The 18386-nt window shown below is 40.5% G+C and overlaps 2 protein-coding genes across 3 annotated transcripts in view; both read left to right on the plus strand.

Moving 5' to 3' along the window:
- The window catches only part of MAPK11 (mitogen-activated protein kinase 11), a 30885-nt gene extending 22294 nt beyond the window's left edge, over positions 1–8591 (plus strand). The window contains exons 9-12 of the mRNA XM_071423802.1: positions 197–276; positions 3056–3134; positions 4506–4679; positions 7920–8591. Coding sequence (XP_071279903.1) covers positions 197–276; positions 3056–3134; positions 4506–4679; positions 7920–7993 — 407 coding nt within the window. The 3' untranslated portion in view covers positions 7994–8591. The remainder of the gene's footprint in view (positions 1–196; positions 277–3055; positions 3135–4505; positions 4680–7919) is intronic.
- Positions 8592–17072: 8481 nt separating this feature from the next.
- Positions 17073–18386, plus strand: part of MAPK12 (mitogen-activated protein kinase 12) — a 33883-nt gene continuing 32569 nt past the window's right edge. Inside the window, exons 1-2 of one of the 2 annotated variants that reach the window (XM_071423803.1) lie at positions 17073–17273; positions 17964–18093. In XM_071423803.1, the coding sequence (XP_071279904.1) occupies positions 17158–17273; positions 17964–18093 (246 nt within the window). In that variant the 5' untranslated portion in view covers positions 17073–17157. The remainder of the gene's footprint in view (positions 17274–17963; positions 18094–18386) is intronic. The other variant, XM_071423804.1, reaches the window with a different exon arrangement.

Consider the following 18386-nt stretch of genomic DNA (forward strand, 5'->3'; position numbering starts at 1 on the left):
CAAGTTAATATAGTACAGTAGGGAATTTGGTACTCCAGGACAAGGCTTAAGCAGGTATGAATTGATATCCTTCCATGAGCTGTGGGGTAATTGTCTTGCTGAATTGTTTTAAGCATCTTAGTTACATGCATGGAAGCTCATTAATTGTCTAAACCCAGAAGGACTGTGTGCTGTTCATTTCCCTGAAATTATGCAGATATTGATCAACTGAAGAGAATAATGGAAGTTGTGGGCACACCCAGTTCAGAACTTTTGAAGAAGATATCATCAGAACATGTGAGTTCACAGCTTCATTCAGTTAACTGCCTTCCTGTCATTCTTTCTCTAACTGGCATTGTATGTCACTGCCTGTGTTACGTGGACACTCTGATTTGGAAATGAGCAAATACCTTAAAATTATCTCTGGTTTTTGCTGCTAGAATGCCACCGTTCAAAAAATATGCTTTTGGAGGCATCCAGATGCCTTGACTGTCACCTGGATAAATTTTGGTACTTGTTCTCATGTACTCAGTTTTTGCAAAGTGTTAAGAAATTAGTCCCAATGATCTTTTAAAGTGCTTATAATTAAATTATTCTTATAATTTAAAAAATTAAAACTGGTGTTCAGCTCAGAGCAATATATTGTTGTTATTAAATCTGATGATCTGATGTCTCTGTAATTTGTATGCTTTCCATTGTTGTCAGGTTTCTAAACACAGATATATCCAAACCAAAAAATGTCTGCTCTGCATGAGTGCTCTATTTAGTACCTAATTTGAAAATTGTATTTATTCATCTTTCTAAGTGGTTGTGTGATCTCCAATTTCTTGATAATATTCATAGTTAAAAGTGGGCTTTTTAGCTTTCCACGTGACTTCTTTAAATAGCAATCTAGTAAATGACCAATTTCCCCTTAATTTCTCTGCTAAAGTGACACTTCAAAGATTCATTATAAGCAGTAACTGTGGATAGCCAGATGTAGTATTGTTTGGTAAAGGCAGGTGATGGGCACAGTGTAAGAGTTCAGATAAACACCAGCACACAGATACCTCTTAAGCTGCAGCTGTTTTCTTAAACCTCTTCTGTATACACCTCAGCCTAATACCAATGGCTGTTTCTCAGCTTGTGCAAATATTGATGGGTTTCCTTTGACCTTGCTAATGAAGGTTAAGTAAGCAGGAGCGGTCGGAGAGCCAGAGCAGCCCTGTATTTTTGGAAGGTCCAAGCATAATGAAACCTCATCATCACAGGCCAATACACAGTCCCAGAGGTTTTGGGTACCCAGCCCCTAGGAATGGCTGGGGCAGGAGGCTAACTAAGCATCCATCCTTTTGCCAGAGACTTCATCAACCAACAAATCTAAGACTGTGCTGTCCTAAGCATAGGTCCTTGTATAGTCTCATAGGTCCTTTTGTAGCCTTCACGTGCTGTTAAGATCCTACAGGTTTTGCTGTAACACATTCTCAGTAGTATATAAATGTGTTGTTTTTCCACAACTAGTGAGCTTTTTGATCGTGAGAGTAACACCTTAAATACTTCCTGGAAATAGTACATGCTTTGTTCTTTTAATTTCTTGTGTTTCAGAGCATAGCTCAGTGAGGTACAGGAATCCTGAAATTATTTTATTTGGGCTAATTATACCTTTAGAGCACAGGCAGACCACAAAAACCAGGTTAATGAATGAGAGTGCTGCTAGGTCACCTCTGGGCTGCTGCTGCCTGATTAGAGGAGCAATGTCAAATGAGATGCATACCTTGCTTGGAGGTAATTGCCAGCTGCAAGGGAGTTTCTTCATTCTAGTTCTTCTTTACCATGTAGTTTGGCCTTATTGTTTAAGGTATTTCTTAATGCAGTTTGCAGACATGGACAATTTTTTAACATTTCTGTAACAGCAATGTCAGAGATTTGCTGAAATGCCAAGTCTATTTTCAGTTATAAGTAGAGGATTAAAGAACTGGAAACTAAAAGATCAACCTCCTTGGATGCTTCAGCACAAGTTACTGAGGTGTTTGTTGGTGTTTCATGTTAATATGAGTTTAAATGGTAATTGTATTTCAGAATAATCTAATCATTGGGATTTTCCTGGTCAGGTTTCTGTGGTGAGTATATAAGCAGAGGGGACAGGCTAGTAAGTCCACTTTGATAGGTCTGTTTTGCTTTCAAAGGATATGGGCAAGGTTGGAGGTAATTTTCACTGCATCTTATTCAGTCAGGTTAGGATTAATTGTTGATTAGTTGCTGTTTTCCATGGGCCAAGGATGCTTAGTTAGCCTTCTGCAGATAGTGTCCTTCTGACAGGACTGCCAAATCCTGAGAGACATCTCTGTAACACAAACATGTTTTAAAAGGGTTAGGGTTTGTCCAAAGACCAGATGAGGTTTTTCATGGATTTAGGGAATAGCCACCTGCTCCTTTTTTGACAATTCCTTTTCAGAATTCCCTGTTCTGTCTGATCCAAATATGCAACCTCTTCCCTTGTCAACCTACCTACCTCAGCCTAAAAATTTGTAGCTCATGTACTGTCAGGCTGACATTTGTGGATCCTATATCCAGGCAGGCTTTTACTAGCTGAGTTTGGATTAACCTTTCACAGCCACAGTGAAAAGGCAAGATCTTAAATTCTGTTAAACATCTGAAAATCCATTCACATGGAGTAGCAGAATTTCTTCTTTGGTTAGTGAAGCTACATCTCACCAGAGAGGAGAGAGGAGGGAAGGCTGCAGATTGAATTATACCACTTTGCTGAGGGTAACTGAAAGATGATTTAGGCTGCAGTTTCTGATTGAGCATTACTTGCATATATTTTCTGGGGATATACTGCAATGAACCAGTAAGCACAGGTGAAAACTAAAGTGCTAACACTGAAACCTTAAACCAAAAAGTTCCTGCTTAAAACTCTCTTGCTTACTGTCCATTATACAGGGGTGAGTGCTTGAAACAATGTCATTATGGTTTTATGTAAAAAGGATTTCCCATGTAAGAAACATAAAAATATAGTGTCTGGTTTTTTAGAGCTGATGTGGTTACTGTTGAGCAAAATTTAACCCTTATCATAAGTATATTAACTTATTTCTAGGCAAGAAAATACATCGAATCTCTTCCACATATGCCTCAGCAGGATTTGAAAGCAGTGTTTCGTGGTGCCAATCCATTAGGTAAGAAAATCAGATTGACACAGATAAAATTTTTCACTAACATAGGGACTCAAGCATTCCTTGTGTTCCTTGCTGTATGATTCCATATAATAATAATAATACTCAGAACAGTGAGAAAAGCATTGCTTAACCTTTCATCCTGAGACTGTTTTCCCATTATGAAGCCTGTGTCTTTTTGATTCTGATGGAGATTACAGGAACCTCCTAAAGGGAAATGGTCCATAGATGAAAAGCAAAAGCCCGCTGTAGATAGCAGAAATAAATAAAAATGTCATGGGGTCTAGATTAGAGACATCATTTCTGGCTCAGGAAGGCCATGAGCTGTAAATTGCTGGCAAGCAGAAGAATACACCAGGAAGTATAGCTGTTTGAATGACCCTTTGAGTATTATTTCCTAGGAATATATGAGCCATTGTTGGACACAGGATACTGGGCTAAGGCAGACCTTTGATTGGATTCTGTGATTGTTTTTCTGTATAATCAATTGGTTCTGCCTGTGCAAAAGAGATGTTTCTGTGAACTTTTTCTTGTTACATAAAAAGAAGACATTTGAGTCATCAGAGTAATCTCACTGCAGTACCAGGTCAGTTCCATCAAGTGCACATTAAAGGAAAGAATTGTGAGTTAAAATGGTTTGGATTCATTTTGTGTATTAATACAAATTTTATTCTTGCAAATACAAGTAGTTTGGAACACTTTCATATTAAAAAATGGGATTTATTTGCCTGAAGTACATGACAGCATGCTACATATTGATAGCATAAAGGCAAATTAATGCCAATGCTTATATGAAAGCAGTGAAAAAATAGTATTTGAAGTAGTTATAATTTCCATTAAAAAAACTCATTTCAGCCATACAACTCTTTCTTATTTCTATAAGATATTTGAAGTATACTGCAAATGTCAACTTTAGACATATTTTGTTTATGCTGAGTCCTGTGAAGTGGCTTTGGGGTTTTCCTCTGATCGTTTCATTGGTGCAGCTTATTAGAAGTGTAATCTCACACTTTATTATTCACAAGTTACTTAGCTTGATCCTGATCAGTGCAAACTTAAGCAAACAAAGCACAGCACAGGATATTACCTTATAAGCCCACACAGATCTTTTTAGAATTAAGTCCTTGGATATCTGAAGAGGTGAATCAGATCTCCATTTGACTATACTGAGCCTTTGTGCATGCCACAAGCAAACCAGAATCTCCTTCAGCTCTCTTTTGTACTCACAGCGCAAAGTCTTCACAACTTACTTGTTATGTTGCCTAAATTTTGCCAGTAATATTAGTTGTGTTTAAGGTGAGTGAGAATAGATGGTTTCTTTTATTTCCTCATGGTCTCTTCTGGCTCTGAACTGCATTTCTGGTTTTGCCTTAGCTGTAGATCTTCTTGAGAAGATGCTGATTTTAGACAGCGATAAGAGGATCACTGCGTCGGAAGCACTCGCGCATCCCTACTTTGTGCAGTATCACGACCCGGATGATGAACCTGAGGCCGAGCTCTACGACGAGTCCATAGAGAACAAGGAGCGAACCATCGATGAATGGAAAGGTATCAGAACTGCATGCACTGCCTAAGACATGTAGCAGAAGATAGCCTTACTTAAATAACAGTTTTCCTCCATTTCTAGCTAGAGGAATTTGAACTTTTAAGCCTCAGGCAAACAAGTTCATATGTGTGCTTGTTGGAGTGGACAGGCAGAAAAGCTTGTATTTCCTCTCTGGATTTTGCCCACTCCCCCCCTTCTATCATCTCCTTACTAGATTCCCTGTAGCAGTGAAAGCTTAACTAAAAGCTGATGCTAGCTACCAGGTAATTACACATTCTGTTTTGCTTTTAGTTTTCTAGGTCAGATCCCCAGGTGAAGTAACTGTCCTGGGGGAGTGACACTACTTGGGATTCTGGTCTAGTTCTGACCAGAACCAGAAAGTAATATTATCCTCATAGATATGTATTTTGTTAATAATTCTTTAGATAGCAAAGGAATTGGGATTAATAACTACACCATACTATTGGTCCTGTTTGAGATGATAGTTGATTTTACGTGGGAGTAACACCCCAAAACCTTTCTTTGATAAATACTGCAACAACCTTCCATGCTTGCAACACAATAATATTGCACTGCAGTATCACAGAAGTAAGGTGGCTCAACATTAGACTGCAAGGACGCTGAAAAGTACAGTCCAATTTCACCACTGTATAATGAGGACATATTCTAAAAATTCCTTACTAGAGATTTTAAATTGAGAATAATGTTGTAGAAAACTAATTGTTTCTGGTTTTCAATAAAGGTCTTTCCTTGGCTTAAGAAGTCTTCCATAAAATAAATTTTCTTTTGTTTCTCTTTGTATTTTCTGTAACTTTTACTTGGGAAAGATTCAATAAAAATGTATTAGCATAGTGGTTAGGTTTATGATGAAGAATACTCCCATGTCTTACTCATGCCCATCCACTTGTGCCATGTTTTATCCTGGGCATTACAGGGGAGAAAGCAAACTGTCTGCAGCAAATGTATCTTAAAGAAAGACAATAGTGGGGCCTTGGCTCTCTCTACAATAAATCTACCTCCTAGAGCCCTGGAAAGGCTTTTGTAGGAGCTGACTGTGTCTGTACAAACAAGGAGGATTGACTGGCATCACTTAGTCCTTACGCATGCTCTCCTTTGCAAAACCTGGCAGCCTACAGAAGCACCCATACATCTTGTTTGTTGAGAGCTGCCTTCATTTGCTGCTGTACTTAGGAGTGGATGATTTTATTTTCTGCTGCTTTTTCAGTTGTCTGAGTCTCTAACAGGAAAGTTTAACAATTTCTGAGTCATGAAGCGGATTTCTGCTTGTGATGAAACTCCACTGAAATTATTTCAGCAACAATCTTAACAGCTTACTTTCTAAACTGAAATGAGGACATGAAGGTGAAATCTCTTGGAAGGACAGTATCATATTATTTATCATTGCATTTTTCATGCATCATTTTTTACATCATTGACCTTGATGGAACTACAGGTCCAATTCCTTCTTTATTCAGGTTTAAAAAAAGGTGTGAGAGAAAAATCTCCAAACTCGCACAGCAGGTTTGCTGCTTTTCCTTCTTCCCTCTGGCTGTATTTTTATCTTGGGGAATAAACTTTTTATTTTTAAATACTGCATGTGCCATATTTAAGTAAGGTGAGATAAAATGTTTGTAGTGTTGATGAAATATTGACCCAATTTCTCAAGATGTGGTTGGCATGTTTCTGCTCTTTTTCTGTTCAAGTTTAAAATCAGTGGTGCCTGATCTCAAGGGACTAAGCACCAAAGTAAAATGAGATTTCAGGCACTTTGTCTTATACTTTATGCACTTCAGAGTTTTTTTGGCCTCCATTGCACACTGCTGAAGCTCACTACCCAAGCTCATACATTTCTTACTGACATGTTTAATCAGTTAGAAAATATTTCCAAATTTTAGAGGCCAAGAGTAAGCTATTCAGAGTTGAATGCTATACATTCTCTCCTTACATGTTGCTCCAGTAGCACATATCTCTGCTGGGTAGGTGCAGTGAGAAGTGGGTAAAGAATTTCACGAACATAAACCACACAGCCAGTAAGAATAATTTATAATACAGTTCCTGGTGTGCGATTTGTGAGGACACTGGCTTCTCCAAGTTCAGTCAGCTGTAGCTGCTCCCTGGCTGCCTGTAATTCTATGTAATAGTCATAAGTCAGTCACTCAAAGTAACCTAACAAATCCTCCAATGCCTGGAGTTCTGCACACAGAGTTTCCTTCACAGAAATCCCTCGCTGAAACTGTACACAGTGGTCCAGCACAACACAACCAGAACATTAGCAGGATTCAATACCAAGATTTTTTACATATTTTTTAGAGTCCTAGGTACATTTGCAGGCATAGCAGCAGCCTCAGACAGAGTTACTTAATAAAAAAGCTAATAGGCATGAGTTCGATATGATTTAAACATCACTGTTTGGAAAACAGAAGTTGAAGTAATGCCAATACCTGAAGTTAGCCATATGCAAACAGGATTTAGTCCTTAAAAAGCAGCATCTAATTTGAGAAAATACAAAAGAGATAGCCACTGACAACATATTCCATTAATGTCCAAGGCAGAAAACAGGACATGACTGTTAGCATGAAAAGATAAAGGGTTATTCCCAAAGCAGGGTAACATAGCAAGTAACCCATGTTTCTAGCTATTGATGAATATAGAATTTGCTGATAAAAGCTGTTACATGCATCTAAGACAAAAAGAAAAATTTTTTCAGAGTACCATAAAATTAAGTCAGCTACAGTAAAACATTTTAAAAAACCAACCAACCAAACAAAAAACCCCCACCAAACCAGGATCCTGAGGAATTAGCACAGAATTGCAAATGATCTATAATTGAAGGCAACTGACTAAGAGATGATAATGTTTTCCACAGTTAAAAGTGTACATTTTAAAACCTATCTAGGTATTTCTAAAGTTTCCATTTTCCATTACATATTGTCATGTATTACATTTTGGCAGGTCATCTGACAGCGTAATTGATGTTTTCATTTCAGGGCCTGTGTGTTTTAGTAATTAGTTGAAGGGGACAGTCATGTTGTACAATAACAGTATTTGTGAGTCTAATTTGTAATCTGGGGTTAAGAGGAGGATTCCTAGTGAATTCAGTCTATTTTTGGATCTGGATGCTAGAGAGGCTGAAAATACAAACTACAGGTCATGTGTATCTGTAGAACTGTATTATCTGGAATATTTTTATTTTGGAGAAAATATCACCTAATTCTTCTCTCTTCCTTACACCCCCTCTACAGAACTTACCTATGAAGAAGTGAATAGCTTTAAACCACCCGACTTAAAAATGGACAGCCTGGAGATAGAACAGTGAATACAGGCAGCTCTGTCTTGCCTTGCTGCACTATGAAGACTGTTAAAATATAACCATACAATTTAACCTGTGGTCAGACATACATTTTACTATCCAAAGATGTTGGAGGAGATGTGGAAAAACAGATGCATTAAACAGAAGCCAGATGTCTGGTTTGGGTGGGGGTGTTTTTTGCCTTGTAAAATGAATGTATTCCCAACTCACAAAGGGTGGTAAAGAACTGCTTCATTCTGACAAAATTATGCACTGAGTTCTGTCAAGCTATGTGTTCTGCATGTTTCATTTTATCAGTTGTATTGCCAAAATAAAGGTGACCTTTTAAGTTAATTTTAAAGTTGTACATTTAAAGCATGAATGTATACAAACATAAACAAGACGTCCATACAAGCAATCCTTTTCTTTTTTGGTGGCATTTTATCTGTCTGGTTTCGTACTATTTATAGTTAGTGCCTTTATGAAGAGAGGGCGTGGTAGCGAGATAGACAGAATATGCATATGTAGTCATATCTGTGGTGGTCTTACACTTGTACTGGATGTCTCAAGCAATCTTAACACCAGTTGAAAGTCAGTAAAAATAAATCTTTCTCTTCTCTTGCCATTTAAGTGTCTGTTCTCATTATTTTCCACATCTATTTTTCAATCTGCACAATACCCATTTGTGAGACAGTTTTACTTCCTGGTATATTCCCCACCATGCCATTGCTGGACTCTTGGTGAATTTGCCTGGGTTTACAGGAAGGTGCCTTGAAGGTACTGCAGCAGAGCTCTGTAGACTTCTGCAAGCTTCAGCAAAGGCTGTCAGAGATGGCAGTGCAGGAGTGCTCAGTTCAGTTCACAGCTTTGAATTAAATATTCCACATTGTCTTTTTTTCACAAAATCCTTGGGAAAGTAATCTAATAATTGCCATTGGAAGACATGACAAAACAAGGAGATTCAAGAATTTGACACATTCTCACTGGAGTTTCTTTTTAAGCAAAATTTTAAAGGTTTTCTGACTCTGAAAAGTTGGAAAATTAAATTTAAAAATTGCAGGATACATCAGATACTGAGATTTTTTAAAGAATCAAATTTATCTGATTACTCCATTATACTGTCTACAGGAACATAACATGCATAATACTGTGACAGGAATATCCTTTTGGCACAAGGCCTCTTGTATTGTATTAGCTGTGTCTTTGTACACACTTGTGATTCACAGCTGTCTAATGTTTAATTTGTGTCTTGTTCTTGCTCTGTCAGAGTCTTATTTTAGAGGTGGCTTTTTATAATATTTAGGTTTTCTGAAACTTTTGTCATTAATATTCAATTGTATAGCAGTCATATAAGGTAATGGATTCTACTGCATTTACTTTCCTCTGTATTTTTTCTATGTAAAAAGAAAGGCTTTTTCTTAATAAACAGATTTAAAAACAAAAACTCAAGTCCAAGAACTTTGCTTATTTCAAAAATAGAAATAGACATTCCATCTAGAAAATATGTTTCTAATTTATGGACTAAGTGATAGACTGTTTTGGCAATGTTGACCAGTTATCCAATACTTGCATCCAATGAAATGCAGCCACTTCTATTCAACTTCCCCCAGGGCATGTTAATCTGAAAGTAAATGCCTGCATGGATTTCTTGTGTCTCTGTTGAAGTGCTGTCAGCCATTGTTACTTGGGCTTCCTATGAAGCTGGATGAGACTTGTAATGATCATGCAATGACTGAATTTCATGCTGACTAAAACAGGTGAAAAAGTTCTAAATCTTTAAACTATTTGTCTAACTACATAACGAAAATATTCACTTAGTCATATCTTAAACATTTTTTTAATTTGTTTGTTTGCCAGTTAAAAGTAACTTAGTGCTTTATTTTCTCTGAAATCTGATCTTGAGTTTACAAGCCTATTTGGCAGCTCCATTTCAGTTGGAAGGGCAAAGATGAAGTAAAGAGATTGCACAAGAACTTTTTGTGTCCAACGATAATTAATTTATTATGGGGTTTGTCCCTTCATTTGTTAAATCTAGTTTCCTGGCTCTGAGGGTGTCCATTGTGAAATGCTTCAAAGGATGCATAAAACTGGTTATCATAGCTCTGCCACTTGAGGTAGAAAGAAAGTTTTATGTTGCTTCCAAAATTTCTTCTGGCAACTCTGAATCTTTCTCTGAATATTTTCTTTGACATTCGGAGATGCAGGTTTTTTTCTAGGAGATAAATTATGTAGGAAGAACATGGTCATAGCTGCATTTAAACTAATTGAAGGTGACAGTAATGGCCAACAATTGCTCAGCCCTTTTTAATGAATTACCATCAAAACCTGTAAATCATCTCATTTTAATGTCAAGAAAAACAGTAGGGAGATAGACATCTTTTTCCTAGATGTGCAAAATGAAGGTAATTATTTAGACCTCAAAAAACAATAATTAAAGTATTTTTCTAGAGTAGGTAACTAGCTCCCTTGTGGCAATCCAACAGGAGACTATAATTTGATAACTTTATCAGTTTACAACAGCAGGAGAGAGTAATTGGAAAGCCAGTACCCCAATGGGACAGAAAGGTGGGAGGCTTAGCACTAACAATGCTTATCATTTGAACACAGATGGAAGAAAACATTTATCTACCAACTCAAACAGGCAGATGGAGGTAAATATAGAGGAGTGAGGGCTTTGTCAGGCTTGGTGAGGCAGATGGCTTAAAAGTAAATTTAAAAAAGTAAATATAAAGCTTTTATAAAAAAATATTTGCTAAAAATGTCATTAATGAAGGCATTGATTGCATGGCCCAAATGTTATTTGCAAAACTTGTAGTGGTTCCTGCTTAAAGAGTGAGGGTTTAATCTCCAGACAGCACTGTTACTTTCAGTAGCACGTTCGTGCCTTTGTAGGTGCCCTATACATTGCATTTATGCTTCAGGAGAGCAGTGTAGCTTTTAGCCCACACTAAATTAGGGTACTGTCATCCCTGGCCACCTGCAAAGCACAGAGGGGAAGGAGGAGCATGGCTGGGCTTTTCTCATGGAGGAGGCAGCTCAGGCTTCTAGTGGGGAGAACACAGCCGTCCAAGGGCTTTCTCTGGTCAATTACCGACATTGTTAGCAATTTACTTTTAATCTGAATTTATTTAATTTCAGCTTTCAGTCACAAGAGCTTGTTATCCGTCCACCCAGTGAATTGAAATCACTTCTAGTATTTATTATCTCACTCTAATCAGGGTTAGTGCAGCCCCAAGTCTAGTAATTTTATCATCACTGGCATCAAAAGTTCTTGCAAAAGGAAAATCTTTTGCATGCATCTCAGTCTTTTGACATGCCTAAGTATACACAACACTTTTAGAATCTGCAACTTTATTTTTTAAGCTCTTTACCTCATCAGCACTGAAACCCAGCAACAGGAAATTGATACGACACAGCCAAAGCAGACAGGAATAGAAAACCTTTAATCTACAATGGACCAATGGAAAGAGAAACCAAGGATAGTTTAGAGGAAAAGGACTGTTTTAGAAGATATCATGTCCCATACCCTGAAGATACAAAGTGGCTACTTGAGTCTGAAATAGCAGGGTTACTAATAAGTTCAAAAATTTATGGAGGGGGGGAATAGGAAATTAGGTAATCAATACTGATATATTAAAATAAATACATCATTATCAATAGGTAGAGTCATTATTTAGACAGCATTGTTGCAGAATTCCAGGTCGTGCTCTTGGTGGTTTTTTTGATATGGCATACCAGATGAAAGCAAGAGGGAAGGAGGGTCAGTGTGCTGCAGGATCTGACACAGCGAGCTCACCCTAAGGGTCAGGAGGGGAACAGCCCTCTCAAGGACAAAATGTTGGCAGCAAAAGAAACTTTGACAGAGGTTGGAAGCAGTCAATACAAAAGTTACTTCCTTTCTTCCTGTCACATGTGCTCCTGGATCATAACAAGAAAACAGACCTCCACATTCCCCACTCCTGGGACCTGGTCAAAGATGAATGTGTCCAAAAAGTACAGTACAGAGCTGCCAGCATAAATTACTTAAGTATCCTTTGCTACATCTGTAAGTTACTGACTTGGCCCAAGAATCCCTGACAGATGAGCAGTGGTAAACATTTAGCTCTCATGAAAAGAGAATTTCACTGTAAATTGAGTAAACTATGTCTTTTGTTAGCAGCAGAAAGGAATTCAACCTCGACAAGATCAGTCTCATTAGGAATTAACAGCAACACTTCACTTTGCTTTAAAAGCAGCTGCTCTTTTGTCACACATTGCTGCTACTGCTGCTAGTATTTATGGATGCAAACACTGGTTCTTAGAAATCAGCACATTTGCACAAGTGAGAGTACCAAGTGTCATTAATTTATGACTCTGGGTAAGGGGTTTTAAGGCACTAGTACCAAGAGATTTAGAAAGCTACATTAGTGTTGCTGCCACTGCCCTTCTTTCTGCTATAAAATAAAATATTCAACTGATACACCTAAAAGGGTCTACATTTTCACTACAAGGAGGGAATATATTGTGAGCTTTCTGTGTGAACACTGATCTTCCAACCAATCTGACATTTAATCCATTAGACCAGAAATTTCAACATAATGAGCGAAACTCTTCAATTAGGCTTCCATCTTGCAGACATACAAATGCTTCATTTTGCACTCCCATAGTCCCCCAGCTCCAATTATTGTCACATATTAAGATGTGTACCATAGCACAGAGGTTTTAGCTAGTCCTTTTAGGTTCCAATTTAATCACAAGTAATAGTGAACACAGCAGTAATACTGAATCACAGTTGCAGCTCTGAGACAACTATACACTAAATCTGCCATAACTGGCAGCCTCCACTGAGCAACACTTTGCTCCTTATGGAGTAACATCCTATGGATTAGCACCCAGATAATATATGCCTATTTTATATTAGAGCCTGATTGCTCTAATCAAGAACCTGTAGTTAAATTACATTCTGTGCAAAAATTACATACAGTACTCCTGTCCTGCCCAGCTCTCTCATTAGGTGGAGGTGGAAACAAAGAAAACTAAGACAGCATTGGCAAGGATGGGTAAGATGGGGGAAAGAATGCCATGATGGCTTGGGTGATTTAACAGGAGATGTGCACAAATATACAGGGACAAATGAGTAAAGCTATCCATCAGTGATATCCATTAATGCTCTTTTCATATGATTTTTGCATTGAGGTTGGGAAACTCTTCAAGAGTTTTTTTTTTTTGCTTTGTAGACTATAGCATCTCATACAATTCTGTAAACAATCTGTGATAGTTTAAAAATTAAACTCCTTCAGTCTATTGTAGGAGAGGATCTTTTGGTGGATTCTGAGGAGAGAAAGTTAGGAGAGTGTTAAAAGTAGTTGATTTCTATATAGGTGTCTACTATTCTCTACAACTGGCCTCTCTTCCTCCACCAACCTCCAGCAAGCAGGGATAATGGAGTAGAACATAGTTACTTAGTAAGTTCTCATTTGACCTCTTGAAAAAATGTAATGTATAGTTTGAATTATTTTTTAATATAAAAAAGCACTTAGGTGTGTATATTTATTTATTCCTTTCTGCTGATGGCTTAGTGACCTTGCAATATGGCAAGGCCCCCCAGAAGGGCTACATGTCACAGAAACTGGAACTGAAACACCCTGCTCATTGGGCAGAGAGACAAAATCAGAAAAGTTGCAAAATAGTTGGCAGTGACTCCACTGGGGAAGGGTGGGGACAAAATAGCACAGGAGTATTTTCCAATTAAAACTGAGATTTTTTTAATTACTATTTTTAAAGTTTTACTTCTTGATGTAATAAAGAGAATGAACTTACTCCCTCCATGGCAACAGGTCCAAGTAAGGCACAGAGTATTTTTTGAAGGTGGACATATAGAAAGCTTCTTAAAAAATAATAATATTCTAGGAATCAGCTTTTGACAATTCAGCAAGATTTTATGTTTATTGACATTTAAGGTATGTTTTACACAGCCAAATTATTCATATGTGAATTAGTGTTTCAAGAATAAAATGATCATATGAAAGACAGACATATAAACAGGCAGAAAGGTGGGAAGATGTTTGATTCTTCAAAGGACTTCGTATGATCTCCTTTCCTCCACAATATCAGTGCCTGGACTGGAGATCAGTGCCAGTCCCCTCTCCCTGCTCACACTGACACACTCCTGCACCCAGGGCCCAGCAGCTCACCCACAGCTGAGCTCCTGACAAACAGGGCTGTGCCATTTTGTCATCTCCAAGTGACAGCTTGTGGTGAGCAGCTTTGCCATCAAACTCTCTCACCAGACTTCATACATGTAGGATTTCTCAGGAAAACATGGTTAGATTTCTCATTGCTTGCTTGTAGAGCTTCTGCTCCAGCACCAAAGCTTCTCTTCCTGGCTGAAGAGAAATTGACCTCTCAGTTATCAGAGGGATTAGAAAGAGTACTGAAAGAATAAGAATACTGTACCCATCTCATCTACCTCATGTGCTTTGCAGCTGATGGCAACCATCCAGCACATCAAAAGTTGGCTCTGAAAAAAAAACCCCACCACATTCTGATACCTCTTAAATCATCCCTTTATGGGATGAGCATTAGAAAAGTGCAATTTTTGCATCATTTATGCATTTTTTTTTTTGGTTAATGATGTTTGAAGAAGATCCCTTTTTTCTATTAACTTTACAATAAATGTATGCCAGAAGCAGAAATATCTGATAGCACTCTTTTTAAAATCCACCCTGTCAAGCACACACTGCCCAGAATAAGATGTGGCTGTAGCATCTATCAGTCAGTCCCCTGGCAACAAAGTGTCCTTGGGAAAACACATCACCATGTATCCAGCTGAGCCTAGCAGGATGCAGAGACTCGTGCAATTTGTGACATTGCTGTAAGATCTACCAGCTGTGGATGGACCCAAGTTTCTTGACTCATTCCCTTCATAGACATTTTGAATGGTTTATTAGACAAAGCTTCCCTTGTTATGACAGTGCTGATTTCCTCATCTTTTCAGTAAGTTTACCATCTCACGTCCTGCATGTGTGACCTGGTGGGGAAAGGTGGTCTTATATTTGACCTACACAGCTACTTCATCCATCTAGAGCAAAGTATGCCTAAATACTTACTGAAGGAAAAACATGGGAAAACCAGCAATGGATAATTTTGTCAATTTAAAATGTTTTTTAAAAGTTGCTCTGTAATATTTTCAGCTTCTGCACAAGAGTGAACTTCTCTTGATGCTAAGTTAGATACTTTTATCTACTGTATCAAAATCATTTAATTTCTGCCTTGATGAAAAGCAAGCAGTAAAATAGTATCACTTTGTCACAACTGGATAAAGGAAAAGTAAGTGAGGGATAACAAGCAGAACTTATCCTCTCTATTCTAGAAACATATATAATGCTAATTATAAGTAATTTAACTAATGGATTAGTTCAAAATGAGAGAAAGCTGTTGTATCCTTCACCTTACCTGTACCACATTTCACACCAGCCCAACACCTGAATGGCAGACATCATAGAAGGGATGTCAGAAATTAAAAAATAATCTCCTGGGGCAGTGGATTTTTAAAAGTAAACATCTACCGTTAATCTGACACTTCTCACAAGCCTCATGTTAACTGCTCAATGCCAGAAGGTTGCTCTCCATTCTCACTAAACCAGAGATTGGAACAGGTCAGTGGAGAGCAGTGCTGAACACAGGGCTGGCAGCTGGAAGGTTGTGCTGTTCCTGTACCCCAAGAGGAGCAAGGGCAGGGTGGCTCTCCCACATTTGGTAGCCAGGCACCAAAAGGGCTGAGCCCGTGGCAACTACCAAAATGGCATTGGGAGCAGTGAAACTTGTCCAGATTGCTCCTTTAGAGCTAAACCACAAACTGAACTCTAGTGACAGCAAATCTGAATTATCTAACCTCAGCAACATTGCTCAGGGGTGAAGTCAAACAAAACAAAGGCTTTGCCAGACCCTAAAGGACAAGAATTTTAATTATATTCACACAGGGAATGCTAGCATTCAGAAACACATAATCACAAGAATGATTATATGTAGGTGCTTTTATTGAAGAGCTCTGGGTGTCAGGGGCTACCAACCCAAATCTGACTCCGCCATGGGTTCGGGATGAACATGTTTTCATATTCTATCGTTATATAACTTTCATGTTCATTATTAAACTTATATTGTTCTATTGTATACATAGATTTCAGCCAAGCATGGCTCCTCGTGGCCCCCCTTAAATTTCTAAGATAGTTTCTCATGATTCTTCTTATGATTATACAATAATTATATTTAATTACTAAACAAACATCACATCTAACAATTATATCATTTATCATACTGCTTACACAGGTGCAATGATCTGGCAAAACACAAAGCCTAACATTTTCAGAGTCTATCTTTAACATTTTCCAGGGCCCCACTATCAGGAACACATAAAACATATTTTAAACGAGGTCTTTGCCTTATACATGTTGCTGGCCCAGGCCTATTTACTATAGAGCTACTGAGAAGGTTGCTCTTGTCCAGCACTGCAATCATTTCAAGCCACTGCTGCAACAGTTCCATTCCACTTCACTTCAGTCATGCACAAGACCACTTGCTCTGAGCACCTGAACCAAGTGTGGGCTGGTTCTTTATTTAACTCTATGAAATATTGTTGTAAGTTGTGGTCTGAGCCTGGAACGATCTGGGGACCCCAGCTGTTCAGCGCAGGGCAGAGGCCATACAAAAGCTCACGTTTGGACTCCCAGCTCTGCCAGCTGCAGCCTCCCGTGCTTTTTAACACGTCGATGCAGCAGCCGATGGCACCTCACCGGAACCTGAGCACAAAGGCAAAACAGGTCCTGCGTTAGGGGGACCCGTGGCGGGGAAGAGCCGGCCGGGAGGGGTTTGGTCCGCACTGCAAGGGCTCGCTCGGACAGCGAGAGCCTCGGCACCTGCCTCGCTGGCCGGGCGCGCTCCGCCGCCGCCGGGACACCGCGCCCTTCGCGCCCCGGCCTCGGCTGCCGGGCTGGGGGGGAGGCAGGGCGCTGCCGGGCCGGTGCGGATGCCGGTGCCGGTCCCCGGGGTGAGCCCCGGCGGCGGGCGGTGCTGCCGGCGGGGCTGCGCGGGGCGGGCGCGGGCGGCGCCGCTCGCCGAGGCCCGGCCCCTCAGCGCAGCCCGGCTCGGCGGCGCCGGCCGCTCCCCCGGCCCGGGCTCTTTGTCGGCGCGAGCCGGCGGGGGTCGGCAGCGCCATGTCCTCCCCCAAGAATGGCTTCTACCGGCAGGAGATCACCAAGACCCTCTGGGAAGTGCGGGACCGCTACCGGGACCTGCAGCCGGTGGGGTCCGGCGCCTACGGAGCCGTGTGGTGAGCGGGGCGGCGGGGGCGGGTGGCGGGGGCGGCGGCCTCTGTCCCGGCCCGGGGGATGCAGCCGGGGCCAGCCCTCTGGCGCGTTGCTCCGTGCCAACTTTTCCCGGTTGTTGTCCGGACCCGGGCTGGCCCCGCCCGGTGCCGCCGGCCCCGCGGGTGCAGAGGGGCGGCCCCGCTGTTCACCTGGTCGCCCCGGGCCGGGCTGCTCGGCCGGGGGAATCCGACCCGGGCGCCTTCCGTCCCTGGAGCGAGCAGAGCCCGGAGCGCTGCCCCAGCCCTGCCCGGGAGCGCTGCCCGCCGCTGCCGAGCCCGGCCCGCGGCACCCCGGAGCGGCAGCGTCCCTGAAGCCCGGGATGTTTTAGCGGTTGGGGAGGGCCCCTCGGTTTGGCTCTGCGTTGGTGGTGGGCTTGGGTGTTTAGTGGGATTTTTTGTCTTATTTTTAGTTCGGGAATTTTTTTTTTTTCCCACTCCGCAGATGTTCCTCTTTAAAGCTTTTGATAACTGTCTACAATTCATCACAGAGCCTGGCAGGCTTTTAAAGGAACGAAGTGAGATGGCTGCTGGCAGAGATGCTCTGGGGCGGTGGTCTCCCCCCGAGGGCCCGGCAGCGTGGGGCAGGATGCAGCCGCTGGGGTTTGCAGACTTGCTTCGGTCCTTGCTCACCGAACTCTTTCTTTTCCCTTAAAGCTCAGCTGTCGATGGAAGAAGTGGTACCAAAGTGGCCATTAAGAAATTGTACCGCCCGTTTCAGTCTGAACTCTTTGCCAAACGAGCTTACCGAGAGCTGCGTCTCCTGAAACACATGAAGCATGAAAACGTGAGTTGAGTCATTAGCTCAAAACCACAGCTTAGGCGCTCTAAATCAAAAAAAATATGTATATTTGGACAAGGCAGATGTGTAGCTGAATGGAATTCTGAAATCTTTCAGCCTGTTTTTTTGTCTGCCTGTCCTACAAACATCAGTTCACACAAACTAGAATATCCTGTGGGAAACACCACTTAATTTCCACATAGGAAAAATTGGGTGGGGAAGGTTAGGACCACAGTGCAATTTGCTCAGTGCTAGTGAGAGGGATTAAAGACCAGAAATTACAGACTCCATTGCTATGT

The sequence above is a fragment of the Agelaius tricolor genome, unplaced genomic scaffold, assembly GCF_023055355.1.
Source record: "Agelaius tricolor isolate 1412-34295 unplaced genomic scaffold, bAgeTri1.0.p SCAF_3, whole genome shotgun sequence".
Lineage (NCBI taxonomy): Eukaryota > Metazoa > Chordata > Aves > Passeriformes > Icteridae > Agelaius > Agelaius tricolor.